Source organism: Antechinus flavipes, chromosome 1 (assembly GCF_016432865.1).
Source record: "Antechinus flavipes isolate AdamAnt ecotype Samford, QLD, Australia chromosome 1, AdamAnt_v2, whole genome shotgun sequence".
NCBI lineage: Eukaryota > Metazoa > Chordata > Mammalia > Dasyuromorphia > Dasyuridae > Antechinus > Antechinus flavipes.
In genome coordinates, this window is record NC_067398.1 from 93,914,962 (window position 1) to 93,936,694 (window position 21,733).

Here is a 21,733-nt window from a genome sequence, read left to right on the forward strand (position 1 = left end):
AAAAAATTAATAGCTTCAGGAATGTTATAGAATTAAAAATAAACATACCAAAAAAATTAAAAAAAAACAGCAGCATTTCTTTATAAAACTTCATAAAGTACTTAAAACTATCACTGAAATTCATTCTCAGTTAGTCAACTTGTGTGGCTTTAAAGTCACTTTAAATCCTAAAATCCCATAGACTATGACTTATGATCTCTGACATTATGACAAGATAGTTGACTGGCCTAAGCAATCCATTGTCATGCAAAGGCATTTTTAATGATAAAAATAACTTACGTTCCTTTACAAAGTGTCTAAATATCCCTGAGAGGGGAAAAGAGTAATAATCCCGATTTAACAAATAAGGAAATTGAAGCTCAGAGATTAAGTGAACTGTTCAGTGAATTATCAGAAAAGCTAGTCTTTTTCTCTCAAGGTTTTCTCTCAAGGCCCATGCATTCTTTCTATGATATCACATTCTCACACTCAAGTAGAACCAGACTGTAGCATTAGCATAAGACTTTAAATTTTTAAGATTTAAAAACCCTGCTTGGAAGAAATAGTAAGTCCAAAATGCTCTAAAACACAGAAAGGGCTTTTATTCTTTTTAAATCTAATAAAGGTCAAATAAGGTCATTTTAAAAATTTGACTTTTTCTCTTAGAATGTAATGTTTTCATCTAGAGTTACTTAAAATAAGCAGGCCATTTGCTGGCGCTCGAGAGGTTTCACAAGCATTTTTGCTGTAATAGTTATCTGGAGCTGTTTGTATGACCATGGTAAGATTTAAATCTGGAAATGATTGTAGAAGCAGAATGGACAGACGAGAACAGCTTGTTCCCAATGCTACGAAGGTGCTGAAGGGAGCACTGTGGGGTGCTGAGCTCTGGTCAGACACTGAGGGGGCCGAGGCAATGCACCTATCCTGGGGCTGGTATCCTGCCACTGGACTTCAAGGACTCTGGGAGACAGGGGGAGCTGCCTCACTTAAACCCAATTCACACACAAGGCAAAGCATTGCCCTGTGCCATCATCAGTTGTCTTTGAAACGAAGAGTTTCTCTTGCAGCTCCGCCTCCCACTGGGCCTGAGAGATTACACAGTAGAAGGCACAAAAGTCTGGATTTGAAATCAGATCATCTGATGCCAGAACCTGGGGCCCTTACACTACCCCACAGCGGCCTCTCACAGACTTATTTGTTAAAGGATAAGTCATAGTAACAAAAGCTATTTTCCAGTAGTCCATCCTTTTCTCAAATGGAGATATAAAATAGTTTTTTTGGGAAGTTTTTTATTTTCAAAACATATGCAAGCATAATTTTTTTAACATTGATCCTTGAAAAACCTTGTGTTCCAATTTTTCCCTTCCTACCTTCTACCCACTCCCCTAGATGGCATTTAATCCAATATATGTTAAATATGGTAAAAATGTATATTAAATCCAATATAGGCACACATATTTATACAATTATCTTGTTGCACAAGAAAAATCAGATCAAAAAAAAAAAAAGAAAATTCAAGCAAATCACAACAAAAAGAAAAAACAATATGTTGTGATTCATACTCAGTTCCCACAGTCTTCTCTCTGGGTGTAGATGGCTCTCTTCCTCACAGGATCATTGCAACTGGCCTGAATCATCTCATTATTGGAAAGAGCTAGGTCCATCAGAACTGATTTATCGTATGGGCTTGTTGTTGCTGTGTACAATGATCTACTGGTTCTGCTCACTTTGATCAGCATCAGTTCAAAATTTCAGACTCTCTGAAATCATCATGCTTATCGTTTCTTATAGCACAGTAATAAGGAAAAGTACTTCTAAATAAAGTTAATTGGAAAATTGGACTAAACAGTTTGATTTTGCTTGTTTGTGAAGCTTCTTGAAAACTATCTTATTCAAGAAGCCATGGTATGTGGTGTATTTTGAATATCAATTGTTGCCATCTCCCTAGTACTTTTTAGTTGTCAAACATCTCTATTTTCAACAAGATTTAATTATGAAACAGCAAAACATAAAATGCTGAAAATTTTAAGATATTGGAAAATTTTTATTCATCATCTAACACAACATGTATTAAAATTCTGTCCAAAACCACAATAAATTTTTTCAGAAGAAATAAACATCAATTTCATTAATACAGTAGAATATTCACAGACTTTGACAAAATGAAATAATTAGTAAATAAACACTTAGTTCTGTACATGGTTAAAAATCCTTCTTTATTCTTAATATATAAATATATGTGTCTGTATTTCAACATTTCACTTTTTAATCTAGTTCTATTGGGGAAATATTGGGCCCCCTAAGTGACAGAATAGTGAATATTTCTCTGCATGGCTAAAATGTTTAACATTTGGTTATGGGGCTGCAGAAATTAAAATATAATTAAATATTAACCAGCTTCTGAATTCAGTTATATGGATAGTATAACCCCCCCTCCGCCCCCTTTTAAAGGTAAGACTGTAAATTCCTTCATATTAGAAATGACAAAGTTTTCACCCCTTATGAAAGCAGACACAGAATTAGTTATCAACTAGGGTAATTTAATCAATCTGTTTCATAAAGAGAGGATAATCTTAGCATAAAGTCCCCCCCCCAAAAAAAATGGGCCTCTTCTGAAAATCCATGCTTTCTACTTGTGATTGGTCATTTGCCAAAAGCACTAACAAGTGAATTACTGTTTTTAAATCAGGAAAATGAAATCCCATGCTCGTGTTGTATTCTGTCTCTTAGTTTTGTTTAGGTAAAACTGGATGGAATAGGAGGGGAGAGAATGTGAGGGGAAATCATCCTCTCTTTCTCTTCTCCCTCTCCAACTTATGTACCCACCTGCCAACTATATGTGAGGAAGGGCAGGGTGAGGGTATGAAGCTAATGTAAGGAATGCTAAAATTGGTTTGAAGATACAAATTGGAACTGATAAAATCAGCTTTTAACTACTTGTACTAACAGAACATCAGCACAGATGTTGGATTTAAAAACCAACAAAAAAGTACAGATAATTAAAACAACTTGGATAAAGAACACCTTTGCCAGCTAAATCTCATATTATTTTTGGCTTTGGCTAAGAATAGGTCTGGATCAGGAGAGTTAGCTCCAGGAACATAATAGATTGAATGAGACATCCTGGGAACAGAAAAAGATTTATCAAGACATCATGAGACACAATAAATGGGGGAAAACTGGGACCTGAACATCTAGTTGACTGGCATAAAAATGGAGAATTCCTACTGGAAGATCAGTAAAGAATAGACAATATGCATAATTTATGATTTGATGATAAACAGAAGACCATCTAAAAATTGTTAAGAGGAAAGGGAATCTGTGAAATATAATCAGAAACTAGTGATCTTAACTGAAAGCTAGAAAACTACTAAACTAAGAGATGGAGAAGAAAGGGACTGATTTATTAGTAGATGGATACCTTTTCATTCAGTTTTAACTGAATTATACTTTAGAATTATAAGAAACAGTCACAAAAGCTTTTAGCATTTTTTTAAAAGTCTGAATAGGTCTCATACCACATCGTTCCTGAGATATAACGGCCCCATGAACTTAATATCATCTTTATACACCTGAAAAAATGACTTCCTAATTCACCTGATCTTTTAGTTTTAAAGAATAAAGAAATAGATACCAAGTCAGCTGGCTAGAGGTCTGGGTTGGTTTTTAAAAATACTTTTGTTCATCTGAATCTTTTTTTTCTCCTTCCATTTAAGTAAGAATATTTGACAAAAACCAGTAATTTTTATAACATAAAAATATTAAATTTAAGAACTTCTTTTGACAAGGAGAAATATCTTGTTTAATAATAAGTTCAATGACTTAGTATAATTGAATAACATCATCCCATTCAGCAACAGGCCAGATCCCATTGGGCTGTACATTAAATGGGGAGCTCTTCCAGTCCCAAGTCTTCTCAGGAATCATCCAGGTCTTGCCATAGTTGGCTTCAATGTAGTTGAGAGTTTCACAGGGCACCCGGACCTTTATTTCTACAAATTCTGCCCAACAGAGTGTAAATTTAGGAAACAGGTATCTGTGACAAAATAGGATTACATGAGAAAACATTAATTTTTCAGTTAGTAAACTTCAAGAGTGAAAATGTTAGTTTTTCCTTTCTAATATGCCAATTTTAAAAAATAATTACTAGCCCAATCTACCATGTAAAGAACCTTAATATATTCAAAGTAAACTTTCATCTTATGTAGCCTAATTTATCTTTACTTTCACCCACCTTAGGAATTCTAAAATTTAGATCAAGTCTGATTCTCAAAATTATCCATTTGTTTATTCCCTCAAGTATCATGCTTCACATTTACTTCAAGAATTATTTTCTTTATTTTAGCATCAACCTCTCTCCCAAGTAATAAATAAATGTGTGCTGAATTGAAATTAATACTTGGATAAATGCTATGTGCATTTTCTAAGTTTGTAATTTTCCCCTAAATAGTTGCAGATGACCTTTAATCCAAACAAGGAAGTATTCATAAAGATAGATTAACTGCATCCATCTCTGACACAATTTCAGTAAACTAGTTCATTGAAAGGACAACTTTAAAAAATTGGGGGGGGGGTAGGTATGTTTTTGAAAACTGTCAGGGTCTTGTAAGTTTAGTTTTATTTTAGTTTTTTTAAAAAAGATTAAAAGCCATATTTTATATTTTCAGTGTAAGACTGCAACTTGTATAACAGTTACTGAAAAACATTTACCTTCCATTTGAGGCAAAGTGATGTTCACTAATGGTATTTGCATGTCAATGACATAAGTCATGTCTGATTCTTCATAACTCTATGGACTACACTGTCCATGGGGCTCTCCTGGTAAATATATGGGAGTGGTTTGTTCATCTTTCTTCAGTGGATTAAGGCAAACCAAGATTAAGTTATCTTGGCCAAGATCACACAGCTAATAAGTGTCCTAGGTCAAATTTGAATACAGATCTTCCTAAGTCCAAGCCCTAAGTTCCTTATCCACTGAGTTCCTTAACTGTACAAGGTTAGAAAGCTTTAAAACTATGGTGGATTTCTTTTTCTTTGGGCAATATGAAAATAAAAACAGGCATCAAAATGTAATCATCTGATAGTGAACAGTTCAGCATCTCTTCCAAAGAAAAGAAAAGCCAGTGCCCCTTCAGATTTAGGTGAACATCAAGTCAATCCCAGCAATGAGAACATTAAAGTGTCCTCAAGAAAGCAGGGAGTACTTTCCCATGTTGCTGCAGATGGCTAATGGACAAGCCCAGCTGAGAACTAAAAAAAAAAGAAACCATATCACACATCTGTTCTTGGAATAAGATAGTGCACTGAGTCACCTTTTGCCACTCCCAGTTTTGCTCTGTACATGTATTAATGTATTAATGGCATGGCTCATTTTGTTTGTCAGGAGAATATCCACCTGTTCTGTTCTATCCCATCAAACTGACGCTACTAATTTCAGATGAGGCAGAATCTTGAATTTCTCATTTTCTGTGTTAGCCTCCAAAGCCTCATAAAACTGAGTAACCAAAAAAAAAAAAAAACCACACACAGACCTAGTATATAATGGAATAAATATAGTCTCTTGAGAAATAAGGAATTTATAAAGAAAAAATTTAAATGTCAATTTTAAAAATATGAAAGAAAATTCAGTTCAAGAGTTTGTTCTCTACAAAAGTAAGTTTTTGATAGTCTGTTTCTCTCTGAAAAATTTCAATGCCATTCATGGAAATGGAAATTTTGCACTCCCTAGAAGAGAATTTATTCCTGTTAAAATGGAATAATTATTGTTGCCTAAAAGATTAAATCCAATTTAATCCAACAAGCATTTATTAAGCATCTAGTACAGACAAGGCTCTATGCTAAATGTTCTAGATGCAAATAAAAAATAGTTTTTGCCCTCAAAGAGTTCAGTTCACTGGGTGGATACAACATGTACACAGATAGGTATATATAAGTGACAGTTTGAGGAAGAAGAGAACACTAACACAAGGGAGATCAGGAAAGGTTTACTGTAGGGGGTGATACATGGTCTAAGCTGTGAAAGATGCTAGAAATCCCAAAAGAGAGAGGTGAAGGGATGCATAGGAAATAGCTGGTGAAAAAGAATGGAAATGGGGAGGGGGGGTGTCATGCCATGTTCAAGAAACAGTCCTCAATAATTAAGGAAGTCAAAGGGAATAATATGTAACGAGGCTAAAAAATCTGGAACCAGGTTTAAATGACAGAGTTTGCATTTGACACCAGAAGTAACAGAGAACTACTAAAGTTTAATTAAGCAGGGGAATGATGAGGTCAGGCCTATGCTTTGGGAATATTATTTTGGTAGTTTAGAGAGAATTAATTACAGAGGAGACCAATTAGGAGACAATGGTCTAGCCAGCAGGTTGTGAGGTTCTGAATCAGGATGGTTGGGCAAATAGATTAAAGGAAATATAAAATATAAGCGCTAATATGGAGGCAAATTCATTAAGACTTAGCATTTCATTGAATATATAAGGCATAAAAGTAAAGATTTGAGGCTGTGGACCTGGATAAATAGAAAGATAGACGTTTTCTTCAAAGAAATAGGAAATTTTGAAAGAAGAGTAAACTTATGGAGAAAGATAATAACTTCAGTTTTGGACATGTTGAGTTTGAGATGCTTATAGAATATCCAGTTTGAAATGTTCACTATATAACTGGTGATGTAGAATTTGAGCTTAGGAGAAAGACTAAGTCTAAATATTAAGATCTGGGATCACTTGTACAGCAGTAACTGAACCTGAACCTACAAGAATTGATCAGGTTACCAAGGGAAAGAGCATAGAGAAAGAGTAAAGGGCCCAGGGCAGAGTTTTGAGGCCTACTTGAGGCCACAGTCAAGGGCTTTTGGATAATGATCCAGCAAAGGAGACTGAGGAGTAAGCAGACAGGTAGAGAAGAAAAAGTAGTTTCACAAAAAACTCAAAGAAAGAAAACATTCAGGGAGAAGTTGGTCAACAATGTCAATTGTTGCAAAAAAGTAAAGAAAGATGAAGAATGAAAAAAGGCCCCCAGATTTGACAATTAAAAGATCACCAATAATTTCAGAGAAAGCAGTTTTAAGCTGAGCAGTGAATAAGAGCTGAGTCGTAAATAAGAAGTGAAGAAACTCAGCTTTTTCAAGGACTTTGGCTTTGAAATATAAAACAGATATAGGATGGTAGCTGGAGGGAATGGCAAGAGTCAACAGAGGGGATATGAAAGAGACCTGGGTTATACCTTCAAGAAGCAGTGAACAAGACAGTAGACAGGAAGAGACTAAAATTAGAACCATTCACAGAATCAAGGGAACAGGGCTGGGGGAAAGAAGGACAGGAGGGTGACATGGATCATATCTGCATGTTAGGAAGACTAATCTGATAGCTGAGTAGAGGATACACTGAAGGGAGACCAACCAGAAAAGAAAATGGTCTGGGAATGAGGTTCTCAAGACCAGATATCCCTTCTTAAAATACCAATTCATTTATTCACGTGGAAGAAAAATGGGATTAATACTTCCTATCATTAAAGTTATATTATACAATTGTATGGATAACCCATATTTTATCAGTACACAGATCTTGGACAAACACTGCTGATTGTGAAAAGTGTACTGGATTGCCTTTGAAAAACTGTTCAGTGCTTTTAATCTCAAGCTTTTTTCTGAAATAGAAATGGCTATGAGTCAAGTTATATCAGACTCTGAAGAATTAAAATAAGTATCATCAAAAGGGCAATCAAAAGGAGCACGGTAGGAAAGAGTAGGCTAGAGCACATTACACAGAGAAATTGCACAGAAAAAATAGCATGAAGAGTATCATTAAGAGTATCATTAGATATATTTCCAATTGTCCATGAAAAAGAGAAGAACCAGTAAGAATTTCTGAGAAGGTGCTAGCTCATACAAGACTATGATGTCCACTTCTATTCAAACTAATTATTATTCTCCAAATACCTATTCCTATTCCTAAATTTTCTAATTTGGTTGACCCTACTATTCTCTCAGTAACTCAGATTCCAAAACTCAGTTATTTTTACTCTTCCCTCTTCTTTATTTGACATTCAGTTGCCAAATAAGATGCATTCTGTATTCATCTTACTCTTTTCATTTGTTCATTTCTTTCTATTCCATTGACACAGTGACACTGTACTCATTACTTTTCACTGGGATTATCACAATAGTCTTATAACTATCCAGGTAGTCTCTCCAATCTCTTTTCTCTCAAATCTATGCAACACTTTGTTACTAGATTAATCTTCCTAATGAAAATACCTTCCATTGCTCCTTCCACTGTTCCCAGATAAAATCTGATCTCTAAACACTTACATTCAAGATCTTTCACAATCTAGTTTTTATATTTGCAGCTCTTTCTGTTACACTATACCCGACAGTAAGTTTAAAGTTTGACAACAAGGTTATAAAAGGATAAATCTGTCCCTCAGAACCTAGACAAAGTTTAGTGATGACATCCATATTATAGACCCAGAGCTATCACTGATTCATTTGGGAGCTTGGGATTTGACTTCAGTTTCTTTCTCCATGTAAAATTATATTTATTTTGTGCATTTCATAGAATTGTTATGAAATCGGACACAATGTGTGTGTGCTTTGAAAAATACATAAAAATACAAAGGAGTTAATATCTGTAAGAAAACCCTCCTTTAGGAGAAAATTTTCTTCATATAATGTAGCTATAGTTTCTGTATATTGTATGTACTAAGTACATCATATGCATTCAAAATTCTTTAATTATGCACTGGCTTCACAGGAGTAATTGAGAGATATAATTAAGAAGACCTAAGAAATGACCCATATGTTGTGTTGTAAAACACAAACATATAAACAAAGTGGGAAATATAGCACTGTTGCAGAAAAGTCAGTTTGAAAGAATACTCATTTAAGTAAATTACCAAAATTTGTTGTGCTTTTCTTTCAGCTTCACAGCTGGTAGCAGTGAAAAGAAAGAAAAAAAAAGGGGGTCTCCCAAGAAACCAAATGTGCAGAAAAACCTAGCCTTGTAATGGTGAGGCATGGAAACAGAATGCAGCAGAAAACTCTGCCCCAGAACTCCCCAAGCCAAAGTTGGCTTGGGGTGGTGGTTGGCACTGTCAGCTACTCTGCTCTTCCACAGGCACTACTTATTCACATGGAGTTTTTGCCTTTCATTCACTTGCCTTCATAAGACTTCCAAGTCAAAAAGTGGAAGACAAGGCTGCATTACAGGGGAGCCTTCTCCCTGTCTCAGAAAGAACAAGAATCTCAGAACCTCATTTTAGATAAAGTTTTAAGTTATATTACAATTGCTCCAGGCTCCAGTTAAATAAATTTCTAATTTATTTAGGCAGAGCTTGGACATTTTCTGCCTAAATTTACATTTACATGCCTCTCTAGTTAATTCCTGGCCTTTTTGTGGTAAGGTGAAATTCAGTTTATTGGATATATTTGGGAAACAAAATAGCAACTTTTGGTGGAGGGGGGACTCTTTTCTACCATTGTCTCCAGCTCCAAAATGCCTTTAGAACCAATGACATTGCTTTTCTCTGTTCTGCCACAGTTCATTTCTTTGCTCCTCATGAATATGCTAAAATGTCATGCTTATTCTAGTCTCCTCTATCTGGAACTTAAAGAAATTTTTCTTCTAGTTCTGAAACAGCTTCTTTTTAAACAAATTTCTTTGGGAAACACCAATTCTCACATAATGATTTTGAATACTTCAAGGAGGTATATAAATCCTGTTCACACAATTCCAATTGTTTGAGTCAATCAAAAAGTATTCTTCCCTAACAAAGATAAAATTACTTGAAGTGTGAAGGATGATAATCAATGAAGATCTACCCTTATATGAGATTAAGAATCCTTTCTTTAATATTCCTTACAAATATGTAATCTCTGCTTAAAGATCTCCAGTGTGAAGGCAGCTCTCAGGGCAGCTCCTTCCACTTTTGGACAGTGCTAATAATTTGCAATTTCTTTCACTTATCAAATCTAAGTATACGTTTCTGAAACAAGCATTTATTGCTTTCAGTTCTTCCCTCCAGAGTCTCACATGACTCCACCACCCAGTCTTCTCTTCTCCAGGACAAATGGCCCTAGATATCTCAACTAATATTTGTATATCATTATCTACAGTTCTTTCACTATCCTGGTCTCCCTCTTCTGGGCGTGGTTTTTTAATGTATTTCCTAAACTGTGTTGCCCAAAACCAAACTATAATGTCCCAGGTGAGGTCTGACCAAAACAATGGAGCAAGACTATCATCTTCCTCTTCAGGACACTATGCCTCTATTAATGTGGTTTAAGATGACATAAGTGTTTTGCTGCAATGTCAATCACACTATTGACTCTCATTGAGACAATATACCTCACTCAACTCTGAGTTTATCCCAGGGTAGAGAGCTAAATGCTTTCAGTTAACAGCTGCCAAGTGCCCTTACAGAAGCATGAAAATATGTGCAAAATAAACATTCACTTCTTAAGAGGTAAGTGACTAGCCTGTAATGACTTAGCAGAACCTATAATTAAATAGTTTTAGTTTGATGTTAATACAATGCTGTTGTTGTTTGTCCTTCATTCTTGAAAAGGACTATGGTATTGCGGAGATGATGCCATGACATGCAAATGAACTGGATTTAAGTGAGGTAGGGCTGCACAAGTTCACCTGACTTACTTCTCCAGAGCCATCTGGGTCCAGTAGCCAGATATGAATCAGGACAACTGGAGATGGCTCTAGATGCAATGTAATAGGGTTCTATCAATTTACCAATGTGATGATGAAATTGGCTTCTGGGCACAGAAGAGAGGATGGTTAGTGAAGAAATACTTGCCGAAAGACACAGGCCCAAAGTAGGATTCTTTATGAGAAAGAAAATCCAAAATTTTTTTCATTCTTCACATTGTCTTCACCAACCTCAGCTTTGCAAGTAGCTTCAATTATATGAAAACATAACCAAAATCTCTCTTTCAAGAATGTGCAAGATATGTGAGCATGGGCCTCCCTTTCTAGAAATCTGAGACTGTTATTAAAAATATATAAATTTCTTTTGCTCTTCTATTACCTTTATTTCTATCTATGTCCCTCTTCTTCCCCATCATTCATAATTAAAAAAAAGTCATTCAGAAAGCTAACCAAAACAAAGACTGACAGTATTCCATTCCCTCCCACAGCTCCAATAAAGAGAGAGCTGTTTTCTTATCTCATCTCTCTGACCAAGCTTGATCAATGTAAGTGGTGGTGTTTGCTGTTGTAGTCATGTATATTGTTTTCCTAGTTTGTCTTACTACATTCTACATCAGTTCATTTAAGTCTACCCTGCTTTTATTTATTGCTGTTCAGTTGTTTTTAGTCATGTCCAACTCTTTATGACCCTTTTTTTGGGTTTTCTTGGCAAAAGTACTGGAATGTTTTGCCATTTCCTTCTTTAACTCATTTGACAGATGAAAAGACTGGGGCAAAGAGGGTCTCTCCCACATTCACACAGCTATTATTAAATGCCTGTGACTGGATTTGTACTCAGGAAGATTAATCTTTCTAAGACCAGAGCTCCATCCACAGTGCCACCTCGCTGCCCCTACCTTTTCTTATGGAACAGCAGTATTTTATCATAATCATGTCCCAGAATCTATCTTGCAAACAGTTTCCTAGAAATTTCCATCTGAATGTACTATCTATGCCTCAAACTTAAGATTCCCAAAAGATATTCATCATTCGTCCACCCAAATACACCTTCAACAAATATAATATTTAACTATTACTTACAGGATGAAATTTGAACTCCTGTTTGGCACTCAAAGCTTCTCCTAAGCTGGTTGCTTTCTTTCCAGTTTTCTTACATTTTACTAGATTGTATGAACTCTATGTTAGGATATTGGGCCAATGGCTGTTCCTCTCAAAAGACACCCCATCTCTTGGCTGTGCATTTTCACAAACTGCTCCTCATGTCTCAATTGCTCTCCTGGCTTCCTTCAAGACTCAGCCTAAATCCCACCTGCTAGAAGAAACCTTTCTTAGCTCCCCCCATAGCCTTGCCCTCTAAGATTGCCTTCACCTATTCAGTAGATATTTTATGTTATTTTTGTATTGTTTCCTCCTTTCTCTGTACCTGCCACATAGGAAGAACTTAATTAATGTTTGGTGACTAACATATCCAGAAGCTGAACACAATGCTTTAAAAAGTTAGCCTGGTCTGCTTTCCGGGGATCACAAGAGGAAGTTATTGCTCTCAGATGAAACAGTATTACAGGACAAAACCAAGATTGCACATCACATGGCATCCAATCTGGCTCATCCTGAGCAGCTGTGGCTCTCCTGTGGTGTTCTTCTTTAATATATAAGATAGTTCCCTCTGGGAGCAGGTTTCTTGGGGAGGTTTTCTGGAGGTAGCCTTAGTTTCAGTTAAAAGTAATAAACACCCCAAATGCAGCCAGCTGATAAAATGCAAACATTTATTTTCTCCTTTCAAAATAGCCCGGTTAGTTTTTCTGAGAGGCCTATCTTTCTGCTTGGTTCCAAGAGCTCTTGTCGCTAGTCCTTTGCCTCTGCTCCTTTTGGCCTCCAGTCAGCACAAAGGTGAAAGATGGAATGAATCTCTCTTGCCTCCGAGAGAGGGCTTCTCTCTGAACTCACTTGATGCTCCCCTCTCAATCTTATCAGCTGAACTAACTTGACTGGCTCATTGAAGCTCTATGCTCCTTCTCTGAGAGTGGGATTATGGGTTTCCTCCCAGAGTGCTCTCTGGCCCCAAGAGCTTCTTGCTAATATGAGCTCTCTAAAGGTGTGAACACAAACTTTGTTTCTATCAGTATTAGCGACTTATTACCTTATAAGGATTTGCTCTAAGGTGTGAACCAATAAGCATTGTATCAATTCCATTGAGTTAACACTAGGTTTCTGACACTCTCCCACTTCTCTTAGGTGAGAGGATGCTGGTGGGAGCAGAAAAGGACCCTTGAGAGGATAGAAAGGTCTCCTCTATCTAAGACCAGCTGAACAAGGAAGCATGGGTAGGGTAGCAGGGATGGAACATGGGGCTCTAGTATGACTGGATGTCAGAGTATTCCTGCTCTTTTTCTCTAACACACTGACTATGAGGCATGGTGAATCACCATTTTAAAACAATTGGGCTTGATTATACTAGGGAAAGAAGGTCTCTCTTCCCATACTAGTTTACTTGGGAAGAGAATATGTGTGGACTGAAGCCAGAGCTATAAAGAAGATATGGGTGACTTTTTAATTAGAACAGTGAGCAGTTATTTGGGTAGTTAGTACTGTTTCATCATCTTTCTTTTTACTATGTATATACACAAAGTACTAAAAAATAAAAATATAATTCATACTTAAATTTTTTTCCTGATTTGGCCTGAGTGCCTCCATTCCACATGTGATCAGTCTCTTCATAGAAGAAAAAAATATCAAGTTTCACATCATCTTTTCCTTGGAAAGATAGCTCCAAACTGTCTTTTACCTACAAAGAAAATGGGAGTTTTTGACTGGAAAAGGAATAAACAAATAACAATTGCCCAGACTATTCAGTATTATATTCCCTCTTCAAAAAGAATATTAAATACCAAATGTTAGCACCCTCTTTTGGCTAAGTATAGATATGAAGAAAACAAAATACCCCCCCCTACATTTTCCTTAAAAAGTAAAATCATTAGCAAATAAATCTTTATGATCATCACAAACAATAATGATCACATTCATAAAGTAACTTGAAACTTACAAACACTCTGATATCAACTTTACCCAACATCCTAAAAAGATTAAAGTATACATGATTAGTTAGCATTTAGTAACATATTAGCTCTACAACATTAGTGACCCTTGATGTACGAAGTCACTAACCCTGTAGGAAAAAGCAATTAGTTTAATTTGTCATGAACTATTCTTCAAGAAGCTAAGCTGTTTTTCTGAGATCACTGGACCTGCTAAAGTTAATACTCCCACATCCCACTCACCTCTTACCTGTGAATTTGAAAATGCCTGCTCCATGGGCAGAAAATTTGTTTTCACCTTAAATCTTTTCCTACTCTCAACTGATGACACCGCATCCCTGGACATCCTTGTCAATACTGGCTAAGGTAGAAGAGTTGAAATATTCCTTGCACTATACACTGCCACTTCCAGGTTCTCCAGCTACCACAATGACACTCAGCAACTTCTACAACTTCAAAGTAAACTCAATTCATATTATTCTATCAAAATTCTGAAAAAATTTAGGCCATTCTCCAAGAGCTCCCTCTTCTCCCCTCCTCAACATCTCATATCATCTTACCAAGGTCAATATACATATTCTTCATATACAAATGAAGATATCCAATCATATTTTCTCTAACAGACTGTCCCCTTTATCATCATTCTCACTAATCTTTAATCTGTCTCTGACTGCTGGCAGCTTCCCTACAGCCTACAGATATGCCTATATCTTCCTTTCCTCAAAAAACTCAATTCATCTATCCTTTCCCTTAACTCTTATCCAATTTTTCCTCCTCCCTTTTGTGGCTAAACTCCTTGACGAAATTTACAATAGGTGCCTTTATTTCTTTTCCTCTTTAATTCTTTTAAATTGTTTTTAAAATTCTTTTCCTCTCAATTCTTTAATATGCCTTCTGACTTTAGCAATCAAAAAACTGCTCTCTCCAAAATTAACTGTTAATTTCTAAATCTAAAGGCTTTTATGTAGAGGGCTGAAACTATTGAGTCGATGCACTGAGGTCAGGACTGCCGAGCACTTGAAGCTAACTACTGACTGGACAATACTCTATGGGCATGTGCTTGGAAAATGGTCCTTTCCACTATACTGTGCTGGCTCAATGATTGGTGTATACAGAGGATTGTAGGAGGGACTAGGGAGTGGAGTAAGACTAGCCAGAGTCACACTTGGGCAATAGAAGAGGGAGAAGGCAGTCATGGAGATTCTGCTTCCATCCTGTTCAATCCTGTGTCTAAGGACCAAGAATAAAGACTGAGGACTTTTGCTTATCCTGACTCCGGCTGATTCTGAGGTATCCTGGGGGCTAGCACGGTCGTCACACTTTTTAATCTATTCTTATTCTTCATCACTTTATTATAGCCTTTGACACTGTCAATTATCCTTTTCTTGATATTCTCTTCTATGTAGATTTCCATGAATCTATTGTCTCCAGGTTCTCCTATATGATCATTCCTTTTCAGTCTTCTCTGATAGATTTTCTTCCAAGTGACGCCTTCTAACTATGGCTGTCCCACAAGGCTTTGTCCTGGATCCTTTTCTCTTTTCCCTCTTACTCTGTGATCTTATCTACTCTCATAGATTTAATGGAATGAATGGATTCTAGCAAAATACCATGTCCCTGACAGTAATCCAGTATCCAAGTGGGCCCAATGAGGAGTAGGCTGACCTGTGAAGTTGTCTTGTATAAGGAGAGCTACTTTTTTGTACTGCCACCCACAATTACCTTATACAATCTGAAGGTTAAGCTACAGATATCAACTACTGAGGCTCTCCTGTACAAACAGGATGGCCATAACCACCAACTGGTTTATTGATGCACACAATTAACATAGTTCACACACCTTACTTTGGATCCTTTCCCATAAAAGGTCCCACTTCCCCCCTTGTTAATTGTAAGTTTATTAGGAACTCTGCCTGCTTGTTAAAGCATCATAATAAAGCTTCTATTGAAGCTTTGCCCCTTGACCTGGAGATAGTTCAAGTCTGTGAATTCATTCCAGACAACTCCCCATCTTCATGACTTATTGAACCTCATTATTTTCAATGATCATTTCTATGCTGATGATTCCCAGATCTATGTATTCAGCCCTAACCTCTCTGCTGATCTCCTGCCTGTCATTTCCAACTTACTACTAGATTTATGGCAGATATCTTAAACTCATTATGTCCAAAACTGAATTTATCCTTTCCCCAAAACTCTCTTCCGTTTCAAACTTTCTTGTCAAGAAAATCACCATCCTCCTAGTTCTTAAGTATCAACTCACTCTAGCATAAAACCTCCCTTCCTCCATCCAATATGTTGTCAAGGCTTGTGGACTTTACTTTCAAAACATTTCTTGCATAACCTCCCTTTTTTTTCTCTGAAACTGCCACTCCAGTGAAAGTCCTCCTTATTCTTTTGCCTGGATCATTGCAAAGCCTACTACTACTGGTGGGTCTGCCTGTCACAGGTCTCTTCTTGTCCAGAGCATCTTCCACTCATCTGTCAAGATGACCTTTCTAAGGCTCAGGTATTACCATGTCCCTCACCTGTTCAACAAACTCGAATGGGTCTCTATCTCCAGGATCAAATAAATAAACTCTTCCATTTGGTGTTCAATAATTAGCTTTCCCAGTTTTCCTTATCCTTCCCACTTCTTCTCTATCTCCTCCAACCTTGATAATAGTAAATCCTGGCTACTATTTTCTCCTCCAAAGAGCTTTTTAAATGCTATTCTTCCAGAACCATGCCATACTTCTGTACTCACCATCCATTACTTGCTCTGCTTTTGTCTTTTGTACCTGGCTCTTAAAATCTAAGTTGGTTGGTGAGTTTCCGGTGGGTCTACCAAAATTACCAATCACTTTAGACAATGCCCCTTTTTCCTTTCTCAATGGAATTGGAGTTTTTGTGTTTGTTTCTTTAGAATATATTTTTTGAGAGACTCTGGACTGACTTCACCCAAAGAATCTTGATTCATGGAATCTTACCTACCATTTCTCTGAACCTTAAAAATCCTCTCTCCAAAAATTTAGGATGCATCTAAGACTATTTTTGACTCATTCTTCTTTGTAACAAATTCTAGGAGGAAGTGATCACTTTCACTCAAAATTCCCATTATTTGTACCTTGATAATCAATTCCTCCTTTCTGGAGAATATCAAGTCCAGAATAAAATTTTTTCTTGTTGATTTCATCTTTTGAAGGATGGCATTATTAAAACAAAGAGAAAAAATATTATCTTCATTATTTCAGAATTTCAGAAAGTGTCCAAATATTTGAAGTCCCCCAATACTATCAAAACTCTGTGTCAGACTTATGATGTTTACCAAATTCCTCTATTTTCTCTTCCTGACCAGATATTTGGAGTCAGAAGTCCAGAGTTTAAATCCTGTCTTAGATACTTACTAGCTATGTGACTCTGGGCAAGTAACTTTAAACTTAGTTTTCATCAGTTTCCTCTTCTGTAAATTAGGGAGAATAGTAGCAGGGTTGTTGTATTAAATGATATAATTATAAATCACTTACTGCAGTGCGTGTTACATAACAAGTCCTCTAAATGTTAGCTAGCAGTAATAGTAGTAATTATATTCTGGTGGCATCATTATTCAATTTCTATCTCCATTGCTCTTCCCCTTAAAGCTTTCCACTTTGTGTCCTCACTTTTTTGGAAAGGGTTTCTTAATAGATATGTTTTTAACAGGAATATATAAAGTAATGTCTTGTACCTCTTTTATCTGTCCTATTTCTTTTGAATAATAGCATTCTAAAACCATTTTCCTATCAATAATATGATCCCATCAAGATTCAGAGATAATAAATCAAATTTTACTCAAGCTGGGATACCTAGTTTACTCAACTTGTTAACCATATTTTGTGTATTGGCATATAGATGTCCAAAGTTATAGGTTTTATCACCTCCTTTCTTTGATTGTTGTCTATTGTCAAGTTCTATGTGCCTCAGCTATTTTTCCCATGCTGTAGCTAGTCCATACAAAGGCAGTTTTCTCGCTCTATTTTTTCCACTTAAAGCCTTTTGTATTAGGTTTCCAAGTTTCCAGGAAAATATATCCTTACCAAACTGTGCATAACTGACAGCCCTGAAGTCTACAGTTATCATATACAGGACTTTGCAACCTTTAGCCATGTTTTTTAGGTTCCTCTGGCAGCATCATTTGTGCCTAATTGAATCAGCAGATGTGTAGTTATCATAGTTTTGATTAAGTCTTGGAAGACTCTCTGACTTATCCAGGAGGTATGGCCTGGGAAAGCAACAGACTTCTTTTATTAATATAATCAGGTCAATTAAGTGGCTGCCTCATTACTCCCACCAAAAAGTCAACATTCTTCTTCCTATGATTCTATTTTACCTGATATCTATGAATAAACACTATCTTTTTAGCAGTTTCCTCTTCAAAGCATCCAACACCCTGTCTTCAGGAAGGGCTTTATACTTGCTTCTCAGCACCAATGTCCAGATGTTCTTTTTTCCTCTCTAATTTCTTGACAAGTCAGGACTGTCCTCTGAATCTTCAGAACCATTTTTCTTTTTTGGCCCTTAGTTTTAAGTTTCTAAGTAATACATCATTGCTCTTGAAGATTCTACAAGTATTGAGGAATTCCTCAAGCATATTTACTTTCTTTTCTAGGAGGGAGACCAATTTGCACTTTGAAATGTATAATTTTTTACTTTTAAATGACAACTTTTACTCCTTGGTGACAGAAGATGTATTTTATCTTGACTTAGTGGAATGTAAAGTGAAAAATGAAATGAGATGTTGAATTCCTAATTTGCTGGAGTATAATTGCTTTATTTGGGGTTTGATGACTTTTTTTGGAGGGGGGGGTAACTGGGCTTTGATCTTTCTTTCCCATGTTTCTCTTGTGTTTCTTCTTCCCTAGTCTCTCTCCACCTAACACCAACAAATAAATTCACTCCTTTTCCTATTATCACTAGCTTTAATTTGTAACCTACAGAGAGAACCAAAAAAGAAAGAAAAAAGACCATTCCTTCCCTTTCCAATACTTTTCCCTTGCTCAATCTCTTCTCTTTCCCCTCCCCCAACGTGATGAAAAACTGCCAACCGTAGTTTGAAAGTTTAGCTCTAAGAACCATAAACAATTTCAGTTCTAGAACAAGGAACTTGTTAATTATTTTATGAATAAAATGCAGTAAACATTAATCTAATATAAAAGTAAAAACTATTATTTATGACAACTATGCAACATTACTAACTCCATTGTAATGGAGTTCAAGATTCTTTTCATATTTTCGTCTTTAACAGATAAAACAGTTTTTCCTGTTATTTTAAAACAGAAAGGATAAGTTGCAATTATGCAAACCACAGCAAAGTGATAATGAATATAGCATGTGCATGTTTTCAGTCAAATTTAGAGTCCCCAAATGTAAATTTATTTTTTTAAGTACACTATCAAGAAGTGAAAGACACTGATCATTGCTGACCTTTCCAAACTTGTGTTTTAATGGAAGTCCTACATTCTGAAAAGCTGTAATTATATCTGATGTATAGTCTTGTATAAAAATCCCCAAATCCACATCTTTGCTGTAAGGAATAATATTGCACTGCCGATACCAGCCTAACAAAAAGAAGAAAAAAAATGTAATATTAACCACTGTTCCTAATTTTATAACACGTGAGAGTTTCATAACATTTAATATATCTTATTACTGTCATTAAAAAAATTTTTTAACCTATTACTCCAAGGCAAACAATATATAACTGCTATGTATGTGGGAGGTACAATAGTTATTTTTTAAATTTGGCTTAAACTCTCTAGAAAGGATATTTTATTTCAATTTTTAAAATTACAAGTCTAGAATAAATACTACTACTAAAGTGCTAATTTTAACAATGATATTATTAAAAAGGCTTCTCTTAAGTCCTTCAGGTTTCAACTAAAATCTCACTTTTTTCAAGAAGTTTTTCTGATACTCCCTCATCTTTCCCTCAGCACGCACATCAGTGCACACAAGCACGCACATACACATACCATACTCCCAGTGCCAGTGCTCTGTTGATTATCTCCAATTTATCTAATATATAATTTGTTTACATGCTGTATATTCTTAGATTGCAAGATATTTTTGAGAGAAGGGATGGTTGTTTCTGTTTCTATTTTATCCCCAGCGTTTAAAATAGTGCCTCGCAAACAGTAGGCAATTAATGAATGTTGGTTAATTTATGAGTATTATACTGAATTGGAAGAATAGCTAACTGACAAGTGAAGAAGAAAACTACCACTGGCTTCTTCTCAAAAATGATTTGTTTCCCTCCTTCATTTAATAAATACTTTTTCCTCACTAAACTGTTTATAGGGTTTAGGTAGAACTATGATTAGGCCAAATGCTGACTGGTATAAAAAGAAAGGCAACACTCTGTAATGCTGGCAAAAAACTGCAATAAGGATTTAAAAGAAAAATTTTTAAAGATTTATACTGTTGATAAATAAGAAAAAAATAAGCAAAAATCTCTCTCTATTTTGGAGATGCTGGGTTCTGCTCACAAAAAAAAAAAAAAAAAAAAAATTATGTTGATAAGGTTGGTACATTTTCCAAAAAGGAGAAATTTTCTCTTTTCTGTCTCTAATTCTTTCCTATAATATCAATTAAAACCAAAGACCATTTCATGGACTCATTGCAGTATATTCATCATAAGATCATGTTTCTCTCTTTCTGAATTTTAGACTTGCTTGTAATTATGAGATTTTCTTGCCTGAGACACAGTGGACCTGATCATTTGGCCCTAAACATAACATGTAATAATATATAATAACTTGGTTTGCTGGTCAACTGCAGACAAGACACTTTAATTCAATGCAAGAAAATATTTGGTTAGGAAAATGAAAACCAATTTAAACAACAAATAAATTTCTTGCATAGAACCAGGAGTTTGTAAGTATAAAGGACCTTCAGAATCTTAATTTTAAAACACTTGCTGCCAACTGAAGACTGATAGAGTGAAGACAAGGAACTGGTAATTCTTGTTTTATATGTCAAAAAGCAGTACACATAAGCCATTTTGGTCATTGTTCCAGTGTTACTGGTCATGTCACAGTATTAAAATTTGGAAAACATGTTGGAAATAATCCAATCTTCACTAGACAGATAAAGAAAAAAAGGCTCAGAGAAGTTCCATGACTTTTCAACCTCACCCTACTAAGCCATGTTTTAAACATGGGTCCAAATCCTATACTTTTACTATGTTACGTTTTGTTTATTTACTTAATTGTCTGAAGTCAGTACTCTTTGAGTTCAAATCTAACCTCAAATTAATTAAACTGTGTGATTCTGGGCAAGCCACTTAAACCTGTCTGCCTCAGTTTCCCTGTCTGTAAAATGAGATGGAGAAAGAAATGCCAAATCATGCCAGAATCTGCCAAGAAAACCCCAGATGGGGTTATGAAGAGTCAGATATGTCTGAATGCCAAGCTGCAATGTCAAAAAAATTGACAATTTTTAAAAATACCTAATTTTTAAAGAATACTACAAAGTGAAGCAAAAATCTGAGATTTATGTAAAACAGAGTAGTCTAAAGGAAAGTTTGTATATTTTCCTAAAATTTTTCAATGGGTTTCTTTAAATATACACACATAACGTGTATAACACATTTTTTTAGTACTACCATAAGATTAGGTACCACCAAAGATTAGGATGCAGAAGGAAAGTAAGATATGCATCATTATGCATTCATTTGGAAGTGAGAACTATTGGAATAAGTGGAGAAATGATGAAACCATTGGGAGGTGACAAAGAAAGAAATGGGAACAGTTTCTTGGATGCCTGGAGCAAAATTAACTTTGATGTCAAAAGTTGCCAAACTTAGAAGAGTGTAAATAGAGATACAGCTCAAAAAGAACAGTTTACTAGATAACTACCGATTTGACATTCAAATGTAAGTAACAATTTTAAGAAATTGTGTAAGGTTCACTTTAAATTATGCTTTATTCTAGAAATGTGGAGAAGTCCTGCCCTTGAATAGGTAAATGGATCCTGCTGCTGCTTCTAATTCCTATATAGTTTGTTTTCATCCCACACTGATTCTCCAAAAAACTCCTCAGGCTT

General features: G+C 35.7%; 1 protein-coding gene across 1 annotated transcript in view; it reads right to left on the reverse strand.

Moving 5' to 3' along the window:
* Positions 1–2,005: 2,005 nt before the first annotated feature.
* The window catches only part of FKTN (fukutin), a 65,742-nt gene continuing 46,014 nt past the window's right edge, over positions 2,006–21,733 (reverse strand). Inside the window, exons 8-10 of the mRNA XM_051986961.1 lie at positions 19,115–19,248; positions 13,295–13,422; positions 2,006–4,018 (exon numbers count right to left, since the gene is read on the reverse strand). Of these exons, the coding sequence (XP_051842921.1) occupies positions 3,805–4,018; positions 13,295–13,422; positions 19,115–19,248 (476 nt within the window). The 3' untranslated portion in view covers positions 2,006–3,804. The remainder of the gene's footprint in view (positions 4,019–13,294; positions 13,423–19,114; positions 19,249–21,733) is intronic.